At 38.3% G+C, this 18,460-nt stretch overlaps 1 protein-coding gene across 6 annotated transcripts in view; it reads left to right on the forward strand.

The window, feature by feature from the left end:
* AKAP6 (A-kinase anchoring protein 6) overlaps window positions 1-18,460 on the forward strand; it is a 584,194-nt gene that overhangs the window by 333,522 nt on the left and 232,212 nt on the right. For all 6 annotated transcript variants that reach the window (XM_036842081.1, XM_036842086.1, XM_036842084.1 and 3 more), the window contains one exon: window positions 13,140-13,262. In XM_036842081.1, coding sequence (XP_036697976.1) covers window positions 13,140-13,262 — 123 coding nt within the window. The remainder of the gene's footprint in view (window positions 1-13,139; window positions 13,263-18,460) is intronic.

Consider the following 18,460-nt stretch of genomic DNA (forward strand, 5'->3'; position numbering starts at 1 on the left):
TTGCAATTTTTAAAAAGAAGTAGCAAATCTGGGTTTTATGTGACATCTCCCGATTTGTTAATGTTTGGTCTGAACAATTTAAAAACGGGCCAAATAAAACACATCCATAGGATAGGTTTAGCCTTCAAGTCACTAATTTGCCATCTTTCTGAAGAGGAGACATTACTTAAAATTTTTGGCTCAGATGGTTGGTAGTTTAAGGTTAATCTGGCCATGGTGTGCTGGATACACCTCTAGCGAAGTGGTTCTTGATTGTGACTGCACATTATAATCATGGGGGTGCTTTGAAAAAAAGTTCCAACTTCAGCCTCCACCCAGAGCTGTTAAATCAGACTCTTGAGGGATAGGTGTTTTTTAAAGCTCCTTCATGCATTTCTGATGTACAGTCAAGGTTGGTAGCTAATGCTCTAAGGCTAATTTTGAAGGTTATTGCTAAAAGGGTCTGAACTGTGGTTTTGGAAGCCAACTAAGGAAAATAAAGAAACAGAGGTGGGAGATGTTATAAAAGACAAATCAATACAATTTTGTGGCTTTTAAAAAATGAGATAGTGGAGGAAGGGGGTCAAAAGAGTTGAGATTTCAAGCTGAGGTTTGGGGGCAGGGAGATGTAAGGACTTTAATAAATGGTTCCAAGGGACATAAGAAATTAAGATACACAGTTGATGAACGGGGCAAAGGTAAATGTTATCTTATATGCAAATGCTGTGGCCAAATCCAAGCTGAGAATTCTCAATTAATAACATTAAAAAATAAAGCTACACAGTTCTTTTTAAGGGTAATATTGTATATATTTGTGTATAATTTATTTGTTGCAATGCCAGGAAAAAAACTGAATTAATATTACTAATGGATTTGTTGGGACAGTATGTCAGGGTCATTGCTCAGGGTTGCTGGAGAAGAACCATAGGGATCCAAAGCAAATACCTTCCTGGTTAACCCAGTAGGAATGTTTCGATCCTGCGTCAGTTTGGTTTCTGCCGAGCCTTAGCTGGGTCTCGAGCCTTTATCAGTGGTGATTTAGCACCACCGTGAGGCTGCATCCAGTCAGTGCGTCTCGTTTTTACCTTCGGAAATGTATACGGAAGGTGCAGTTTTTTGTTTGCAGTTTTAAACATTAAGATGAAAATAGTTCTTTGTTATTTTCTTGGTGTGAAAAAGCTACGATTAAATTACATTTTGTTGTGTCAAGATGATGAAAGTTCCTAACTGCATTTGACAGCAAATATGTCTATGATGATGAAAATCAAAAGAGGAATAAACTCAGTGTTGCATTTTTAAATTCAACTAAAATTATTATTAGGATATTAGTGAATTCTTCTTTATCCTTAAGCCTAAAATAATGACTCTGTCTTAGCCGTAAGATGTTTTAGAAAGGTAGCAATTAAAAAAACAAACAAAACCTTGACATTTATTGCCTACTTATAACATGTCAGGCAAGATGCTAAGAGTTTTATTCATTTAACACATTTAATTCTCAAGAAAAAAAAATCCTTCTTTGATGAAGACACTTTTATTATATCCTCATTTTACCATTGAGGACAGAGATATTATACATAGAGAAGTTAGTAATTTACTTAAGGGTACAAGACTTAAAAGCAGGAACTTTGGGCTCAATTCACAGCCCCCTACTGTTTAATTATGAAAACTTGAATAAGTCGCTGAAAGTTTACTGTTTAAATCTCCTAGTCTTTAAAATGGGATATTAATTATGTTTGTTACGCCATTGCACAGATTATTGTTTGAAATTACAAAGAGCAACAGTTCATTGTAAACTCTAAAGGCTACATAAATACTAGTCTTATCATTATTGTGACTTTTCCTATGAATTCAGGGAATAGCATCAACAATAATAGAAAGAACTAGAATAAGAATCTTAATTCTGCCCCTATGTAGCATTGTGACCTTGGAAACTTAACTCCCAAGCCTCAGTTTCGAAAAATAAACATTAGTAAAGAAATTGAATTGGCTGACCTCTTAAGATACCTCTCAGTTCTGAAATTTTATAAGAGACTAAGAGGCATAACTAAGAGATGCAGCCAGTTGTCTGCAAAATATTCACTGGAATATATCACTTCAACATGGAATTTCTTTCTGTTCCATGGAATTCTGGGTGAATCTCCCTTAGAAGACCGTGATGGTAAGTGAGTGAGAGGCTATGGCGTTAGTGAGCCTGGAGGTATGCAACTATTCATGCTGCATTCCCAGCAGTGTAATGTGAGAAGAACCAGACATCCTAGAGGAATTTGGGGCCTGGCTAGTGTTTGTTAGATGCCAAGAGACCAGGGACAGTGGTGAACAGCAAACAAGTGAGTAACCCAGTAAGAATTAGATATGGATTAGCCCGAATTTATAGCAAGTAAGGTCAGCTAAATGGAGCAGATTGGAAACATTAATCTTGGAAGATTTGCTGTTGTGATGTCTTAAAATTAACTGTCAGCACTGCTGTTTGTGCTCTGTTCTGACAATATGAGGGCAGATCATTCCAAGAGTGTGGGTTCTGTGTCCGGGTCACTCATGATGTCAGATCATGTCTGAGGCTCTTGATCTCATTCTATAAAGATGATTGGCCTGAGATTTGCATGGTGAATAAGCAACTTTACCCAGGAAAGGTGCTGCCTGTATGCTGAGGCCCAGGTGCTTTCCATCTTTCAGGTAGATGAGGTTCTGTGTATTATCACCTATGTTATCTTGAGCAAGTGACTTGACCTCTCTTGCCCCAGTTTCCTCCCTCGCAAAATAGGGTTAAAAGTGTATCTTCCACATAGAGTTGTGTTTTTTTTTTTTGGACCATTAAATGTGTTAAAATGTGTAAAGAGCTCAGAATAGTACCTGGCATGTAGTAAGCATTCAATAAATGTTAGCTCTTGTGGTTGTTATTGTTGTTATTATTACTATTATGGGAGGGGAGGGGTGAGGCCTCAGCAGCTCTTTGTATGTAGGTGGCTCTGGCCTTTTGGGATCAAATGCTACCACCCTATTTTCTCCTCCTACCTTCAGGCATCTTGGTCATTATGAAGCTTCAACCTCCTACTCACCCCCCACCCACAATGGTTAAGGCCACCTGTCCTCCTTCCTGGGACCTGTGATAGTCGCCCTAGACTCCTGCACCCCTCTTCCCTGTGAGACTCTGGGCCTTCTGCCTTGACAGATGATTCTTATGTTGTGTTAGAGATAATTCTCCTCTAACTGGCCCAATAATTTTAGTTAATGCACTTCTCTGACATCTTAGAAAGTTTATGTAGGGGAATTTATGCTATGAATGTGTGTTCAGATAAACACAAACAACCTTCTAGTTTATAATATTGTCACACAACAACTTATAAATAATATGTACTTATCTATGTATAATTTGTATTTATACATATTTATAATATGTATTTATAATTATGTACTTATAAATAATAGTTCCCACAGCACTCTAACCAGAGGAATCTCATTACAACGTATTATGGGAAGAAGAAGGAAGGGACTCCAATAAGTTTACAATTGCCCCTGAGACTCCTGACTGCTAAAAATGGAAAAATTAAGCAAGTGTGTTGGAAAGGTAGCACTAGGCTGGGATCATTTGCTGGGAGAGGAGCATTGAAGCTGGGTCTTGAAGGATAGATATGGTGGGAGGAGTAGAAGACATTGGGAAGGTATGTGGAAGTCACCAAAGATCAGTTCCCTGTGTAACTAAAAGAGAACAGGTAAATCATCTGAACATCTCTGGCTTTGAAGGAGGCTCTATATGCAAGAACCACAGATGGTAACAGTAAGAAAGGCATGAGAAATTGTCCAACTTAATTCCCGCATTTTACAAGTAGAACATGCCTCTCCCAGGAGTGCTTCCTATTAGCACATCCTATTTTCTGGTTATACCAGATTTTGCAAGCTTGTCACAAAGGGGCAGCAAGTACTTTTTTTTTTTTTTCAAGATCAACATGAATATGTTCCTAGTGCCCCTCAGCTGTTGGCTTTTTATCTTTGTTGCCCTGATGGAGTTTGAAGCAGATTTCCCTTCTCTGAATTTGGTGTATGTTTCACAGTTTAATTTAGGGACACAGCCGGTGTCGAGAACCACTGAGACAGACACAGAATGAGGGACTGGGGTGAATAAAATTGAGTACCTTGCACGGTGGGGCCTCAATCTGTAGAAGACACAGCGGATATGCCCCTACACACTGTTCCTAGGTTCTCTCCATGCCCATGGTCTCCAGTACCACCTGTGTGTTGCTTTCTCCAACCTAGATCTTGCTCCACACCTCAGAAGCCAAGCTCATGCTATCTAATACCATGTCTATCATATACCTGCAAATTACTTCTTCCTTCTGAATATCTTATTGCTTCCTTCAGAGAATAGTACCTCCAACGAAAATTGAAAGCTGGCAGTCATCTCAGATTGTAACAAATTTCTCAGATTTTTTAATCCGTCACATTCAACTGGTCCTGTCCATTTTAACTTCTGTCTCTCTCTGCAGTCTTGCACGTTCCTTCCATGTCCACTGCTGCTACTCAGTCTAGCCCTCATCGACTTTTTCATGGAGTAGTGTAGCAGCCTTTTTACTGGCTTTTCTGATCTCAGCCTAACACCTGGCAATCCACTCTCCACTCTGCAGTCAGAGCAAGTCTTCTAAGATGCTAATCAGATTCTCTCTCTCTTCTGCTTCAGAACTGCAGTGACCACCCCCGTCGTTCTTAGGATAAAGTCCTAACTCCGGGGCGAGGTGTATGTGCCTGGCTCTTGGCCAGACTCTCCAACCTCATTTCTCAGTTTCCCTATTTGCCTCCAGAGCGTTAGCCATCGGCTACTTAGATTTCTCGGAATGAACTGTTCTCTACTGGATTTTATCTGCCAAGAATGTTCTCTGTTCCTCTCAGTGCCCTCTATTCTTTTTCAGCTGGTCCAATGCCACCCAATCTAGATACTATACCCAATTAGGTAAACCAACAGTACTCTGGAATTTTACATTATTCTTTAAAACTCTAATTCTGTCCTTTTTTTTGAACTCTAGAAATTTTGTTCAAAAGATGTCCACGAAAACTTTAAAGTGAACAACAATTAGAGTTCTATACTTAAGGACACAGCACCTGAGTTCTTCTGCCTCAACTACCAACTGGCTGCCTGTTACCAATCAAGTAGTTAACCTTTCTGAGCCTCAGTTTCCTCACCTGTAAGATGGGGGCATTGAACTAGACGGAACGTAAGGGCCTTTTGAAGATCAGGTCTGTGCTTCTAATCTGCACGGGAATGCTTCTCCTTTTCAAGCAGATGTATTTAGTAAATGCTGTTTTCTATCTTCTTGGCTCCAATGAGAGTACAGTGGCTGAGTTGTTACCCTTTACTGACTCACCGCCCTGAACTTCTCTGGTAGAAAGTTGGTTATTTTCTTGCTCATTCAATGTGATAAACTCTCTGTATTGAATTTCATTTTTTTCTAAAAGTATAACTTTGTTATTACTGAAGAACTGTATGTCCCCTAGAGAAAATTTAGAATATTTAGATAAACAAGACTCAACAATCACAAGTAATCTTTTTAATAATTTTAGTATCTACAAACACTCCCATCTTGCTACATGCATTCTTGTTCCCGTTATTAGATTTACAAGGAGGTTTTACTAATCAGGAAAGTATTTATATCTAAACACAAGATTATAACAACATTTCAGCTCTGTACTTCAGTGTCAAGGAGACAGCCCTTTTCATTAAAACTGTATGGACATGTGAGGAAATGTGGTTTATTAAAAGTGATTGATTAGCTCCAACAATCAATTGTTGGGGGAGACTTTGAGCTATAGAAAAAAGAGAGAAGGAATGAGAAGGAAGAGGAGAGGAGAGGAAGGAAGGGGAGTGAAAGAAAGGAGAGAGGAATGAAGAACAAGGGAGTGGAGGGGCTAGGAGGAGAGGAAAGAGAAGGAAAAGGAAAAAGAGAACAGCAGTCAAGAAAGAAAGGAGAAAAGGAAGATGGAAAAGAGCGCGGAGTAGGGAGCATTATCTAAAACACAGCGGCTGTGATGGGAACGTTGAAGTCATGTGGCACAGGCTGGGCTTCTCACAGAGGCTTGGGAAGTAAGAATGGACAACAGTGGATGTTTCTGTCCTTTGTATTTCTCTGTGAACCTCAGGGTGAGTCTGCTTAGAAAGACAGTGTGGTGTAGCAGTTCAGAGCTTGAGCCCTGGAACAAAACTACTTAATAGCTATTTAATGGCTTTATGACGTTGAATAAATTATATATAACTCTTCTACGCTTCAGCCTCTTCCTCTGTACAGTAGAGAAATTTGTGAAGATTAAAGGACTACATAAATTATCAGATGAATAGTTGGTAGATACTCAGCACCCAAATGTTTAGTACTGTTATTTATAATACTGGATATAAAATACCTGTAAGTAAACTATTAAATGATCATAATCCTAAATTCTAAAGTGTGAGCATCTTAGGTCCTTGTTTGGGATTTAGAGGCAGATAAGGATGATTTGATATGGTCATCCAGTGCCTCTGGAGGATCGGGGGTGCTTGAAACAAGGTCTTACACAGAGCCAGTGAGCAAAGCTATGTGGGAGAATCCCCAGCTTCACTCCTGACAGCCGTTAAGTATTTGAGCTTGTCTGTGCTTCAGTTTTCTCCTCTGTAAAATGGAGAGTGTGGGAATCTTACAGCATAGAGTAGTTGTAAGTATTAAATAAGTGCCTGGCATATAATTGGTACTCAGTTAATATTATTATTAGTTCCAGTTTATTCCCAATTCTTTTATTCATTCCTATTTTTATTAGACTTTGATGATATGCATTCCAAACTTGTTTTTCCCTTAAAATTGTTGATTATTTCTTCTTAGAAATCAATAGGGAGCAACTGAAGTCAAAGCCTCTGGATTTGTTGGAGGAAACCCTTTCCCAGTATGAGAGTCAGGGATCTTTCTGGGCTCTTCTTTTCCCAGTTGAAACCACTGTCATTAGTGTTTGAAGAAATTGGGGATTCAGCTCAATTTATCCCTTCCACATGATACTGAGTTCAGAATAGAACTTCCTACCTGGTCAGTTTTAGATAATACCATTCGATGCCCTTTTTATTCTCTCTTTCCAACTGACAGCCTTTATTCTGGGATAATTTTATCAGAAATATTTTAAAATTCTAAAGACATTCCATTCAACCTTTAGAAGAGAAGCTAAATATTTCATAAAACATTTCAGTATTTGAGTACTGTGGCAACAGAGTTACAACTGCCTTAAACCATTTGATTTTCTCTTCAGTCTTTCTTCTAAGAGTACACACCATACCCTCCCTTCTGTCAATTACTTGTACAGCGTTGCATTTTATAGGTAAGGATGTGGGTAAATGTGTGAGTTGGTTGAGTCCAAAGTACCACTTTTAACTCGCTTTGATTTTATCTTGAGCCTCTGTGTCTTGGTGGCACATTAAGTACATTGATATGTGGTTAGGAAAGGTAAATTACATTTGAGTGCTATTGTGTAAAAAGCTTAATTAGTCATTTCATATAGGAATTAGGTGTATAAGAATTAAGCAAAAATGGAAGATTAAATATATATGTTGGTAGATGTACATATAAAATCTCAATGCATAAGTTTGCTTCTAAGGAGAGTTCTCATTTTACCAGCTGTCAGAGCCTAAATTAAGCTTCCTTGTGGGTAGAGTAAGAGCATTGCGATTACTCATTGGTAACCATTACTAATGTAAAGACTGGCTCCAAAGCATGTGTCCTGTTTTGAAAAATTAAGCCAGATTATTCTTAAACTTGTAGTTGTTTAATAGAGAAATGTGATCTCCTTCGGACTTGCTGGTGGAATAAGGAGGTAGGGAAATCTTTGCTAACCTGCAGGTTCAGATGATGCCCCTGCCACACCGCCTCATGTGATGATCTGAGACAGAAGTCATGACTCCCTCCTCTGCACCCCCAGAGTGGCTGGTGCCACCTCTCATATTGTGGCTGTGAGAAGACTTTTCTCTCCATCTTCCCTGGACACCTAGCAGAGTGCTGTATGCTTAGTGAATAACCAGAAGTTTTGAGTGAATGACATAAAAGATCAAATTGGAACCTGTTAATTAGGAATGGTTTTTAAAAATCATTTATCAAGCCAGGCTTTAAAATATAATTTCTCTTGAAATCCTCACATAAACCCCAAATGGATATCCCTGTCCCTGTCTTATAGATGGAGAAACTGAAGTTCAGAGACATCAAGTAGCTCATTTAGTTTATACTGTTAGTAAGAGGTGGATGGAGCCTGGAATCAAATTCAGTTTCATCTGGTTGTAGCAGCTATTCTCTTATCATTATCCACAGTGGTTGATGATAAGCATGTTTTTTTCTCTTTTACTATACCCTCTCCTGCTGCCACAATTAATCCTCATTTAAATGTTTTTCAAGTTCTAATTTCTGCCAGGGACTTAGACAAATTGTTAGATCAGCTGGCCCAACTAGATCATTTGAGTCTCATAAAGACCCTGTGAGGTGGGTACTACTGTCACCCCATTTTACAGATGAGAAGACTGAGGCCCTGAGAAGTAGGGAGATATGCCCGATGCCATGTGCCCAATACCTGGCACATAGTGAATGTTGTGTGAGGATTACTTATTGTTTCAGCTAGCATTGTTCAGATGAGGTCATTCACTGAATCCTTTAATCTTGGAATAGTAAGAAAGGGGTAAATACTTTTTTTGAATGGTTTAAAAAGTTCAACAGCAGAGGCTGCCCTTTTTTATTTTCAGAAATACGGTGAAAATAGTTCACTTCTTGATGATTTTCAGCAGGTCCCTCTCTGAAGGCAGCTGACTTGATCTGGACTAGGTCAGATTTCACACTTGATTTCTCTGTCCACTGAGAAATGTGCATCCTTCTGGGGGTGAACACACACATGTTCACACACACATCCAAACAACAAATACTGAGAGGACATTAGCAGTTGAGCCCATTGGCTAAACTATCTCCTGAGAACCAGGGGCCATCTCCTCTGTGATTAAACTGAGTCAAACTCATCCGTTATTAAGGCACTGTTAGAATGGGCTCGCTTAAGCATGTAACTGCCTTAAAGTTTGGGTTTAAATTTTCTATAAATTAGAAATGAAATTTACCGTGATTTTTGCTTGCTTAAAAAAAAAGTTCTTTGTTGTGTCTAACCTCATCACAGATCCCCTTTCAGAAAAATTAACAGAAAATAGTGAATGTGAAGGGGGAAGGGCTTAGAACGTAAAGAGTTTTATCTCAGCACTAAGAATGTGGGAGTGGCAAGAAATGTTTCTTCACCCTCATCTGGGTCAGATAATGTGTCTCTAGGAGCACTGTTTCTAGAGGGCACCGTGTTACCATGAGAGGAATAAACTTTGGAATGAGATATGGGTTCAGATCCCAACCCTGCCAGTGGGCTAGTCACCTTCTTTGACCCTCAGTTTTCTCATCTGTAAAATGACCATAATCAGTACCACTTCACAGAACTGGGTTGACAACACAAGTGTCTACTTCCTGTTGTATACTTCCCCTTTTAGAGAAATAGTTTTCAATTTCAATTTGTTGTAAAAATCATGTAATTCTATAAAAATTTACCCCTGGGCTTTTAACTCCATAAGGCAGGGACCATGTCTTGTTTCCTACCATGTCACTGTTTCCTGGTCCCATGTCTGATACAAGGAAGGCCCTCCTTTTTGTCCCAGCTGCACATGACAGCTTTGTCAAAGGGCAACAGTAATCACTCACATAGTTTCTAGTTAACCAGACTAGGTTTGTCATAGAAGAGAAATAGTTAGGAAAATAAAAGAAATAATGAGTATTCTTCTTTAAATTGAAGCATAGTTGATTTACAACATTGTGTTAGTTTCAGGTGTACAACAAAGTGATTCAGATACATATATATATATTTTTTTTTTTTCAGATTATTTTCCATTATAGGATATTACAGGATATTGAATATAGTTCCCTGTGCTATACAGTAAATCCTTATTGTTTATTTTATATATGGTAGTATGCATCTGTTAATCTTGTACTCCTAATTTATCCCTCCCCCCCCCAATTTATGCCTCCCCCCTTTCCCCTTTGGTAACTATAAGTTTGTTTCCTATGTCTGTGAATCTGTTTCTGTTTTGTACATAGATTCATTTGTGCTATTTTTTAGATTCCATATATAAGTGATATAATATTTGTCCTTGTCTGATTTACTTTACTTATTATGATTATCTCTAGGTCCATCCATGTTGCTGCAAATGGCAATATTTCATTCTTTTTCGTGGCTGAGTAGTATTCCATTGTATATATATATATATATATATATATATATATATATATATATATATATATATACCACTTCCTTATCCATTCATCTGTCGTTGGACACTTAGGTTGCTTCCATGTCTTCGTAAATAGTGCTGTTATGAACATTGGGGTGCATACATCTTTTCGAATTAGAGTTTTCTTTTTTTTTTTTGGATATATGCCCAGGAGCGGGATTGCTGGATCATATTGGTATTTTTAGCTCTATTTTTCGTTTTTAAAGGAACCTCCCTACTGTTTTCCATAATGGCTGCGCCAGTTTACATTCCCACCGATAGTGCAGGAGGGTTCAATAATGGGTACTTAACCTGTTATGAGAGTGTAGCTGTTTGCAAGACTAACTTTATATTTTCCTTGCAAATATAATCTTCAAATGTATGTTAACCAGCTGAGGGCTCTAGCAAATTACTTTTCACAAACCTGAAAGTGTACCTTTACATACACTTGCACTGTGCTACTTAGTCTTTAAAGAGATTGATGCTTTAGAAAGTTTAAGAGTAAGATTCTTTAAAAGCACCTCATTAAGGAACTTTCAAAATGCAAATGATTTGATTCCTCCAGCAAATGATTTGGAAGTGGGAAGTGTGCTGTCAACTGATGGTAGTAACAGGCTAACGGCTGTTCCATTTTCTCCCAAGTTGGATGACCAAGGTTTCTTCTGGGGGTTGAATCTTGGCTTGGCTCCAATCATCAGGCTCTCAGAACATGTATCAAATATGAGTATGGCAAGGGGCCCACCTAGGAGGAAACAATTAAAGGGGTAGCCCAAGAGGACTGGGACCTGTTGACTGGTCACCCTCAGTGTGCCCCTGGAGAGCTCAGCAGGGAGTCAGAGAAAGGTAATGGAAGAGGGGCAAAAAGGGACGAGAAGGACACCAGTGGTAGGAAGTGACAGGAGAGAGACTGAACTGATGAGATACAGGAGTCTGAATGACGAAGGCTAAAATGTGGCCTTTCAAAGGTTTGTAATTCAGCCTGTAGCAGTGAGTCGAACGTGTGTAAAATGTGCTTTTTATGTAGTGCAGCATTGGATTGTGCCGTGAAGAAAATGTGATTTTTATAGTTGTCTTTGACTCTCCAGGTAAGTACGTGTGAACTCAGAATATTACAGAAACAAACAGACAGGTCAAATACTAAAAATAGAAACAAATTTGGGTATAGACAGAATTCTGATACGGACAGAGTACATTTCACAGGAAAATCCGGGAGCGTGTCCCAACTCTTTATTGCTTGTAAAACTTTTTCTAATGATTAAAATTACCTGAATTCAGTAGGCCAGTGCTTAGACATGCTTTATGTTCAGCTGAAATTTTTACTTCAGTGATATTTATCATTTTATTCCCAGTAATGTCCAGCAGTGTGCTTTACACAGAGTAGGTGCTTAATAAATATTTGTTAAAAGAATGAATGAGTGACCAATATATCTCTTGGATAGGATTTGATTTATATTACAAAGTAAGTAAAATTTTGTATTTTTTTCTCATTTTCCTATGTTGTTACTTATGTCAGCCTCATTTTCCTTCATTCACACCACAAAGATTCTAGCAGAGCTTCTGAAAATGAGCATCAAATATTCGTTGTCTGCATCCAAATGTGAATTCTCCTGCACATTGCATGGTTCGGTATATAGAGTGGAGACTACTTCGTTTCTCTAAGAATAGCCGTCTCATGATTTGGGGATAGTAGTCAGTACCCTGTCCACTACACAGAACACTGGTGACAGTACACACAGAAAGGGGCTGGGAGAGGTGGAGAAATAGCAGGTGACAAAGGTATCAAGAATCGGATGGACTACCGTTTCATTTGCTTTCATGATTTCTGTTTATATGTTTGTGCCTACACATGTAAGCAGGAGAGGAGGAGGAAAGCTAAGATCCCCCCTGATAGGGAGGAGTGTTTAGCTTTTTATTACAAGTTAACTCACAAGTTGAGCATTAAAATATTAATCAAAATTAATCAAAAGGTAAATCTGAAAAATGGGTTAAGTTCAGTAGGGAAATAGCTCTCAAGCCATCTCAGTGAGTTCAAATGTAGAAGCCTGTCCTTTCTCCTTTTGAACTCCAGGTGGTGCTGTTTACCCAGCCATGGCAAGCAGGTGCCCGGCCCCGTTTCCTTCCCCTAAGGTTCACAGCTGGGCTTTCATTTTTTCAAAATATTTTCAGTTTCCACAGATGTGTTCTTTTAAATGGTCAATAAATTTTTATAACCACTATTTGAAAACTTGCAAGATTATTGTGAATTGTGCTTCTTAGCCAAGAATATTTTTTTGATGTCCAGGGCACACCCAGAGTTAGGCATTTACATTTGTTCATTGGTCCTCTACCTTTCCTTGCTTCTCAGAACCCAGAGTCAGTCACAGACATTTGGGCTGTTAGTAGAACTCATCACTCATCCAAGTCCCTTTAAACACTTTTGTAATTTAAAAATAGATTTCTAGTTCAGTTAAGGCACCTCAACTCCATGGGCTTCTGAGTAAAGAACACCATCTTTATAGGAGTATAAGGGACTTTTATCCCTCAAAGCCAATGAGTGTTCCTAGCAGACCTGACCTGATTTTTTGGTGAGCGGGCACTTGTCAGACACCCAGAAATGTTTTGATGATTTGAGGTCACCTTTCCAATGACACCCTGCAGTCCAATCCAAATTCCTCAAAAAAAGTGTTCCTAGGAAAAAACTAAGAAGGAGTCATGGACAGTTTCTTTCCATTTTAATAGATTTCAGTGGCAAGAATGGTGGGAATTTTGTTGTAGAACGTGGAAATAGGATGGGAGTGCGATGGTATCAATTTTACCATCGACAAGGTTTGGAATTTTTAAGATTGGCTTTAAAAAATAACCAGTTAACATGCTTTTCTTGTCCTTTTTTCCTCTTTTCTGTCACAAGGGGTTTGTAAACAAGCTGGATGAATTTATTCAATGGTTAAACGAAGCCATGGAAACCACTGAGAATTGGACACCTCCCAAAGCAGAGATGGATGGCCTTAAACTGTACCTGGAGACGCACTTGGTAGGCAAGATTGTGCTGCTCTTGCTGTTAGTTAGGGAAGGATTTTAATGTGCTACTTGTTTGTTTATGGAGAATATCAGTTTTACTTATCAGAAGTCATTATATGCTAATAAACCAAGTTTTAATGGGGTAAACTGCAGAAGCTGAAAATTTACAGGCATTTCAAGTAATACTATGAAATCTAAATCCTCCATATTTTAAGCTATTTTTTCAAAACTTTTTCCAGAAAGGTAAGTAATTATTTAAAAAAATACCTTAGAAAATTTTACTAGACCTCTGCTCTCTAAAGTGACAATTGAAGGTTTTCCTCTTCTTAAAAAAAAAAAAAAATGAAAGAGGTAATTTTGATGACCATTCTAAGTTTTCTAGAATTCTTGTAAAATTAATGAACCTCTCATTATCAAGAGAGTCTACTTTATCTGTTCTACATTGGGTTATTTTAATAAAATATTTAAAACGATGATCTCCATCATTTTGGCTGCTATGTGGGTTTTTCAGCATATAATTAATACAACTGTCATTACACTGGTCCCTGTGCACAGGAAAATCCATGGAGAGGAAGTAGAAAACACTTGGATGAATATGCTTCTGAATATGTTAGAAGCAAGAATTATAGACTGGGGGACATTTGATGAACCCTCATGAGGTTTTTACTGAATGCTTCAAATGGCCGATATCAATTATGAAGGGGTGGAAACCAAGTAGTGGAGTGTGATAAAGCATGAAGAAAAAGCACGTTGTCATAGGAAATGAAAATTCAAGCTTTAAGGATCTCATCTTTATTCCTTTCACTGATAGCATAAAATCGACAAAGGCAATGAACACGAATCCTTGGGTACCCGACTGTGGGGCTGATTTTCTGCCCCTCTTACATACTCAGAATTTGGATTGAGTAAACAATGTGTGGGAGTCCTGCATGTATGTTAGTTCACAGGGTTCCAGAACTGTTCCCTGTGATATTAAGTGAGAGAAGGAGAGAGAGGGAGAAGAGAGAAGGAGAGAAGAGGGGGAAGAGAGAGAGGATGCTTTAGTTTTTTGCTGTTTGCATTTTGCAGTGTATTTTATATTATTGCGAGAAAAACAGCCTCGAAATCCTATTGCTGCATGCAAATAGTCTTGTAAAAAAAAAAAAAAAAAAAAAAAATCACAAAACTGGTAGAGGATGCTTCTGTTTTTAGAGACCTGGGTTGTTGGTGTGTAAAAATGCCAGTGACCCTAACCACCTCTCTTGTACGTGGGTTTTTAAATACTGCCCTTAGTATTCAATTCCCTGTTGAGTAGAGCCTTGATTTTTTTTTTAAAGAGGGCATTTCATAATAGCAAGATAAAGATATTCAGTGCTTTATAATGTAAATTGTATTAATTAGAATGTCAACTTTTCACTGGCATTGTTCTGACAGAAATTCTAATCTGTGTTTAAACAGGAGTATATGAACTTTATTTCACATTAAGTGTGCTGTCTTAATTTCTCTTGATTTAATATTTTATGGAAAACACACATTTAGTTTTTGAGGTCCCAGAGGGCATGGGGACACAAAGGGCACTTTAATGCTAGACTATTTATTGAAATGAAAACCAGGCTAGGAGAATATGAACCAAGGTCTCTCCTCTCTTTGGGAGTTGAGTGACACAACCTCTTTGTAACCAACATGCACTCCTGGTCTCAGATCCATACTACAGAATTCTTTATTTAGCATCCCTGTGTTGGTCTCTGTCTCATTCTAGCCCAACACTATCCACTAGAACTTTCTGTGATGATGGAATATTCTATATTGCACATCCAGTGTGCAATAACTAACCACACCTATCTACTGAGCACTTGAAATGTGGCTAGAGCAACTGAGGAAATGAATTTCTAACTCTAATTAACTTATGTTTGCGTTTAAATTGCCACATGTGGCTTGTGACAACTGTATTCTAGTCCTGTAAATTGTGGAACTCTTTACAGACGTAATGAATAGCAAGTATCCAGTAGCTGCCTCATAATGACATTCTCATCCAAAATGTGAAAATCATTATCCCCTTTGCTGTGGCTCCCTACCTCAGATCCACAGCAAACAGCCCTTCTTAAAATGTTTATCTCTTAAAGAATAACCTTGTTCCCGCCTAATGGTCAACACTTTCTTGAATGAATTTTCTCCACCATCATGTCTGTATTAGTTGGGCTAGAGATAACATAGGAACATCTTTACCTCTGCTTTGCGAATAGTGAGGGACTGTAATCTCCAGATTTGTTCACTGTTGTTAACTCACAATCTCAGGGGCTGAAATTATGAATAATACTGTTTAACAGTTACTGAAGACCTATTGGGTGTGGATTGCCATTGAATGATACTTAAAGACAATTATTGAGTCACTCTTCTACTGCATGCTGTGTCTGCTAATCTAGATACAGCCTGTTGTTTAAACATCTTTCAAACAAACTCTGAGTTACTGTCTATCTGAGCACAATGTCTATCTACGCACAATGTCTATCTACATATCTCCTGAGCAATATTGTCATTTATATTTTTTATTGTATTTCCTTACTGTGGTGCTGAGTTAATATTTAGTTATTCTTCTCAAAAGAAGGCAAAAAATATCTACCTTTCCATAAAGAAAGTATACAACTAAGTCTAGAGATTTATATTTCTTAGTTCACACTGTATAAGTCATTACTGCTCCTTAATGAGTGGGCAAGAGGTATTTATTTGCAAGATTATCTAGTATGTAGACTTAGCTACATGAGTTTCATTAAACATCTCTGTAGAGTCTATAATTTAAACATTAAACCAACAGATGTACAAGCCTCTGAGTCCGGTGTCTCCCCTGAGTTAATAATGTGTTAGAATAGTTGGCACCCTGCAATATTTATTATAAACAAAAGCAAATAAACAATAACATAAGTTGTACATTTATATTTTGATACTTAATTCTTTTCCATAACAGTAACCAAGGGTTTTCACCAACACAAATCAATTAAACCTTCACAATACCTTTATGAGAGATATGAAGGAGCTTTATTCTAACTGTAAGAAATACTATGAAATGGTGATGATACATCAATAATTTTCCATGATAATTAATCATCTGCTTGCAACCTGGCTGCTCCTTCAAAAATAAAATTCTTATCTTTTTAGAAAATGACATTTGCAGGAAAATGTTTGAACTTTGCAAGTATTGAGCATATTGGACATTCCTCTTTGAAAACCACTTTTAAAATAGCATTGTATACATATGTTCTTGAATGGATTCCCTTCTTCACCTCTGTCCACTTTTTTAACAGCTTCATTGAGGTATAATTGGCATACTAAATTGTATATACTTAATGTAAACAATTTTGCAAGTTTTGACAAATTGACAAATGTATACACCCGTGAAACCATCACCACAGTCAAGGTGGTGAACATATCCATCACCTCCAAAAGCCTCTTCATGACCCTTTGTAACTGCTCCCTCCCTTCCCTCTCAGCCTTTCCTTCATCCCTAAGTAATCAAGGGTCTACTCTCTATCACTGTTAGATTGTAATTTCTAGAATTTTGCATAAATGGAATCAAACAACATGTTCTCTTTCTCTCTCTTTTTTTTTCTTTTTTGGTCTGGTTTCTTTCACCCAGCATACTTATTTTGATGTTGTATGTTCCAATTGTTCATTCATTTTTATTGCTGAATAGTATTCCCTTGCACAGTTATAACACAGTTTACCCATTCAACTGATGGTGGACACTAAGGTTGTTTCCCTCACCACCATTTTTATTGGCTAAAGAAGCAAAAGTCACCAAAAATTACATGTAAGTAGAAGCATCATAAATGGTTCTTCACGGACTATTTAGATTTTTTTTCCTTTGAAAGAATTTATATTATCTTCAAAGTTAGACTGCTGAAGAGTAAAGCAGCAGAGCATGACAGCAACTTCTCCCTCAAGAGATTACAATTCATGTCCGTTTGCTTCCAAAAAGATAACTGTCATCTCCCAAATAGTTTTTATCCATGCCTAGTTCACAAAATGGTACCACATCATATGCAATCAATTGCAGGAAAACAAAGCAGAAGTTTTGTTTTAATTCTGTAGCCAATCAGAGTATCTAGTAGGAGAAAGCAAAGTCAAACTGACACCAGACATCTGTGCGATAATTAGGAAAAAGAGCCAAGTATAAAGGCCTGGCTTAAACTTGGGAGATAAATTTGCATAGGTAGCACCATGTCATGTTGGGCAAACATTAACCAACCACATAGAAATAGCCTTGGAAAAACAACATTCTTTTTTTTTTTTAATTAATTAATTAATTAATTAATTATTTTTGGCTGTGTTGGGTCTTCATTTCTGTGTGAGGGCTTTCTCTAGTTGTGGTGAGCGGGGGCCACTCCACTCTTCATCGCGGTGCGCGGGCCTCTCACTGTCGTGGCCTCTCTTGTTGCGGAGCACAAGGTCCAGACGCGCAGGCTCAGTAGTTGTGGCGGAGCACAAGCTCCAGACGCGCAAGGCTCAGTAGTTGTGGCTCACGGGCCCAGTTGCTCTGTGGCTTGTGGGATCCTCCCAGACCAGGGCTCGATCCCATGTCCCCTGCATTGGCAGGCAGACTCCCAACCACTGCGCCACCAGGAAAGCCCAAAACAACATTCTTCATTCAATTTGATAAATGAGAAAACGTGGGGGAAATGGTGATGATGAGTTCATATATATTAAGCACCTGCAAGTGCCAGGCAGTTGTTTATGTGTTAGGAATACGTGATGAATGAGTTTCGCTTCTTTCTTCTAGGGATTTGCAATCTGAGGGAGATGACCATAGATTAAATGTAGTCATCTGTGGACCCATAAATGATGAATGTAATATAATTTTGAGCAGTAAACTTCTTGTAGGATAAGCAAAGTACTGTTTGGAGCATAGAGCAAAGTTTTATTGGTTCTTCCTCAGGGTAGGGAAGGCTCAGAGAGGTAATTTGATGTAGACCTCACAGGCCATATATGATTTGTTGGATAAAGAGGGGAGGAGAGGAGATGGGAGGAAATTTTATGGGCAAGTAAGGGAGGTGGGGTGAGCCTTCTGATGTGGCTGAGGCTAAGTTGTGTCCTGCAGGTTAGGGCTGGGTGGTAAAAGAGATTGAATGTCCTTTTAATGGATTGAACTTTTCTCTGGGGGCAATGGGGACTCATTGAAGGTTTGATTTGATTTTAAAACAGGAGAGTGACAAGAATCAACTGTAAATTCCATGGGGG

Source organism: Balaenoptera musculus, chromosome 2 (assembly GCF_009873245.2).
Source record: "Balaenoptera musculus isolate JJ_BM4_2016_0621 chromosome 2, mBalMus1.pri.v3, whole genome shotgun sequence".
NCBI lineage: Eukaryota > Metazoa > Chordata > Mammalia > Artiodactyla > Balaenopteridae > Balaenoptera > Balaenoptera musculus.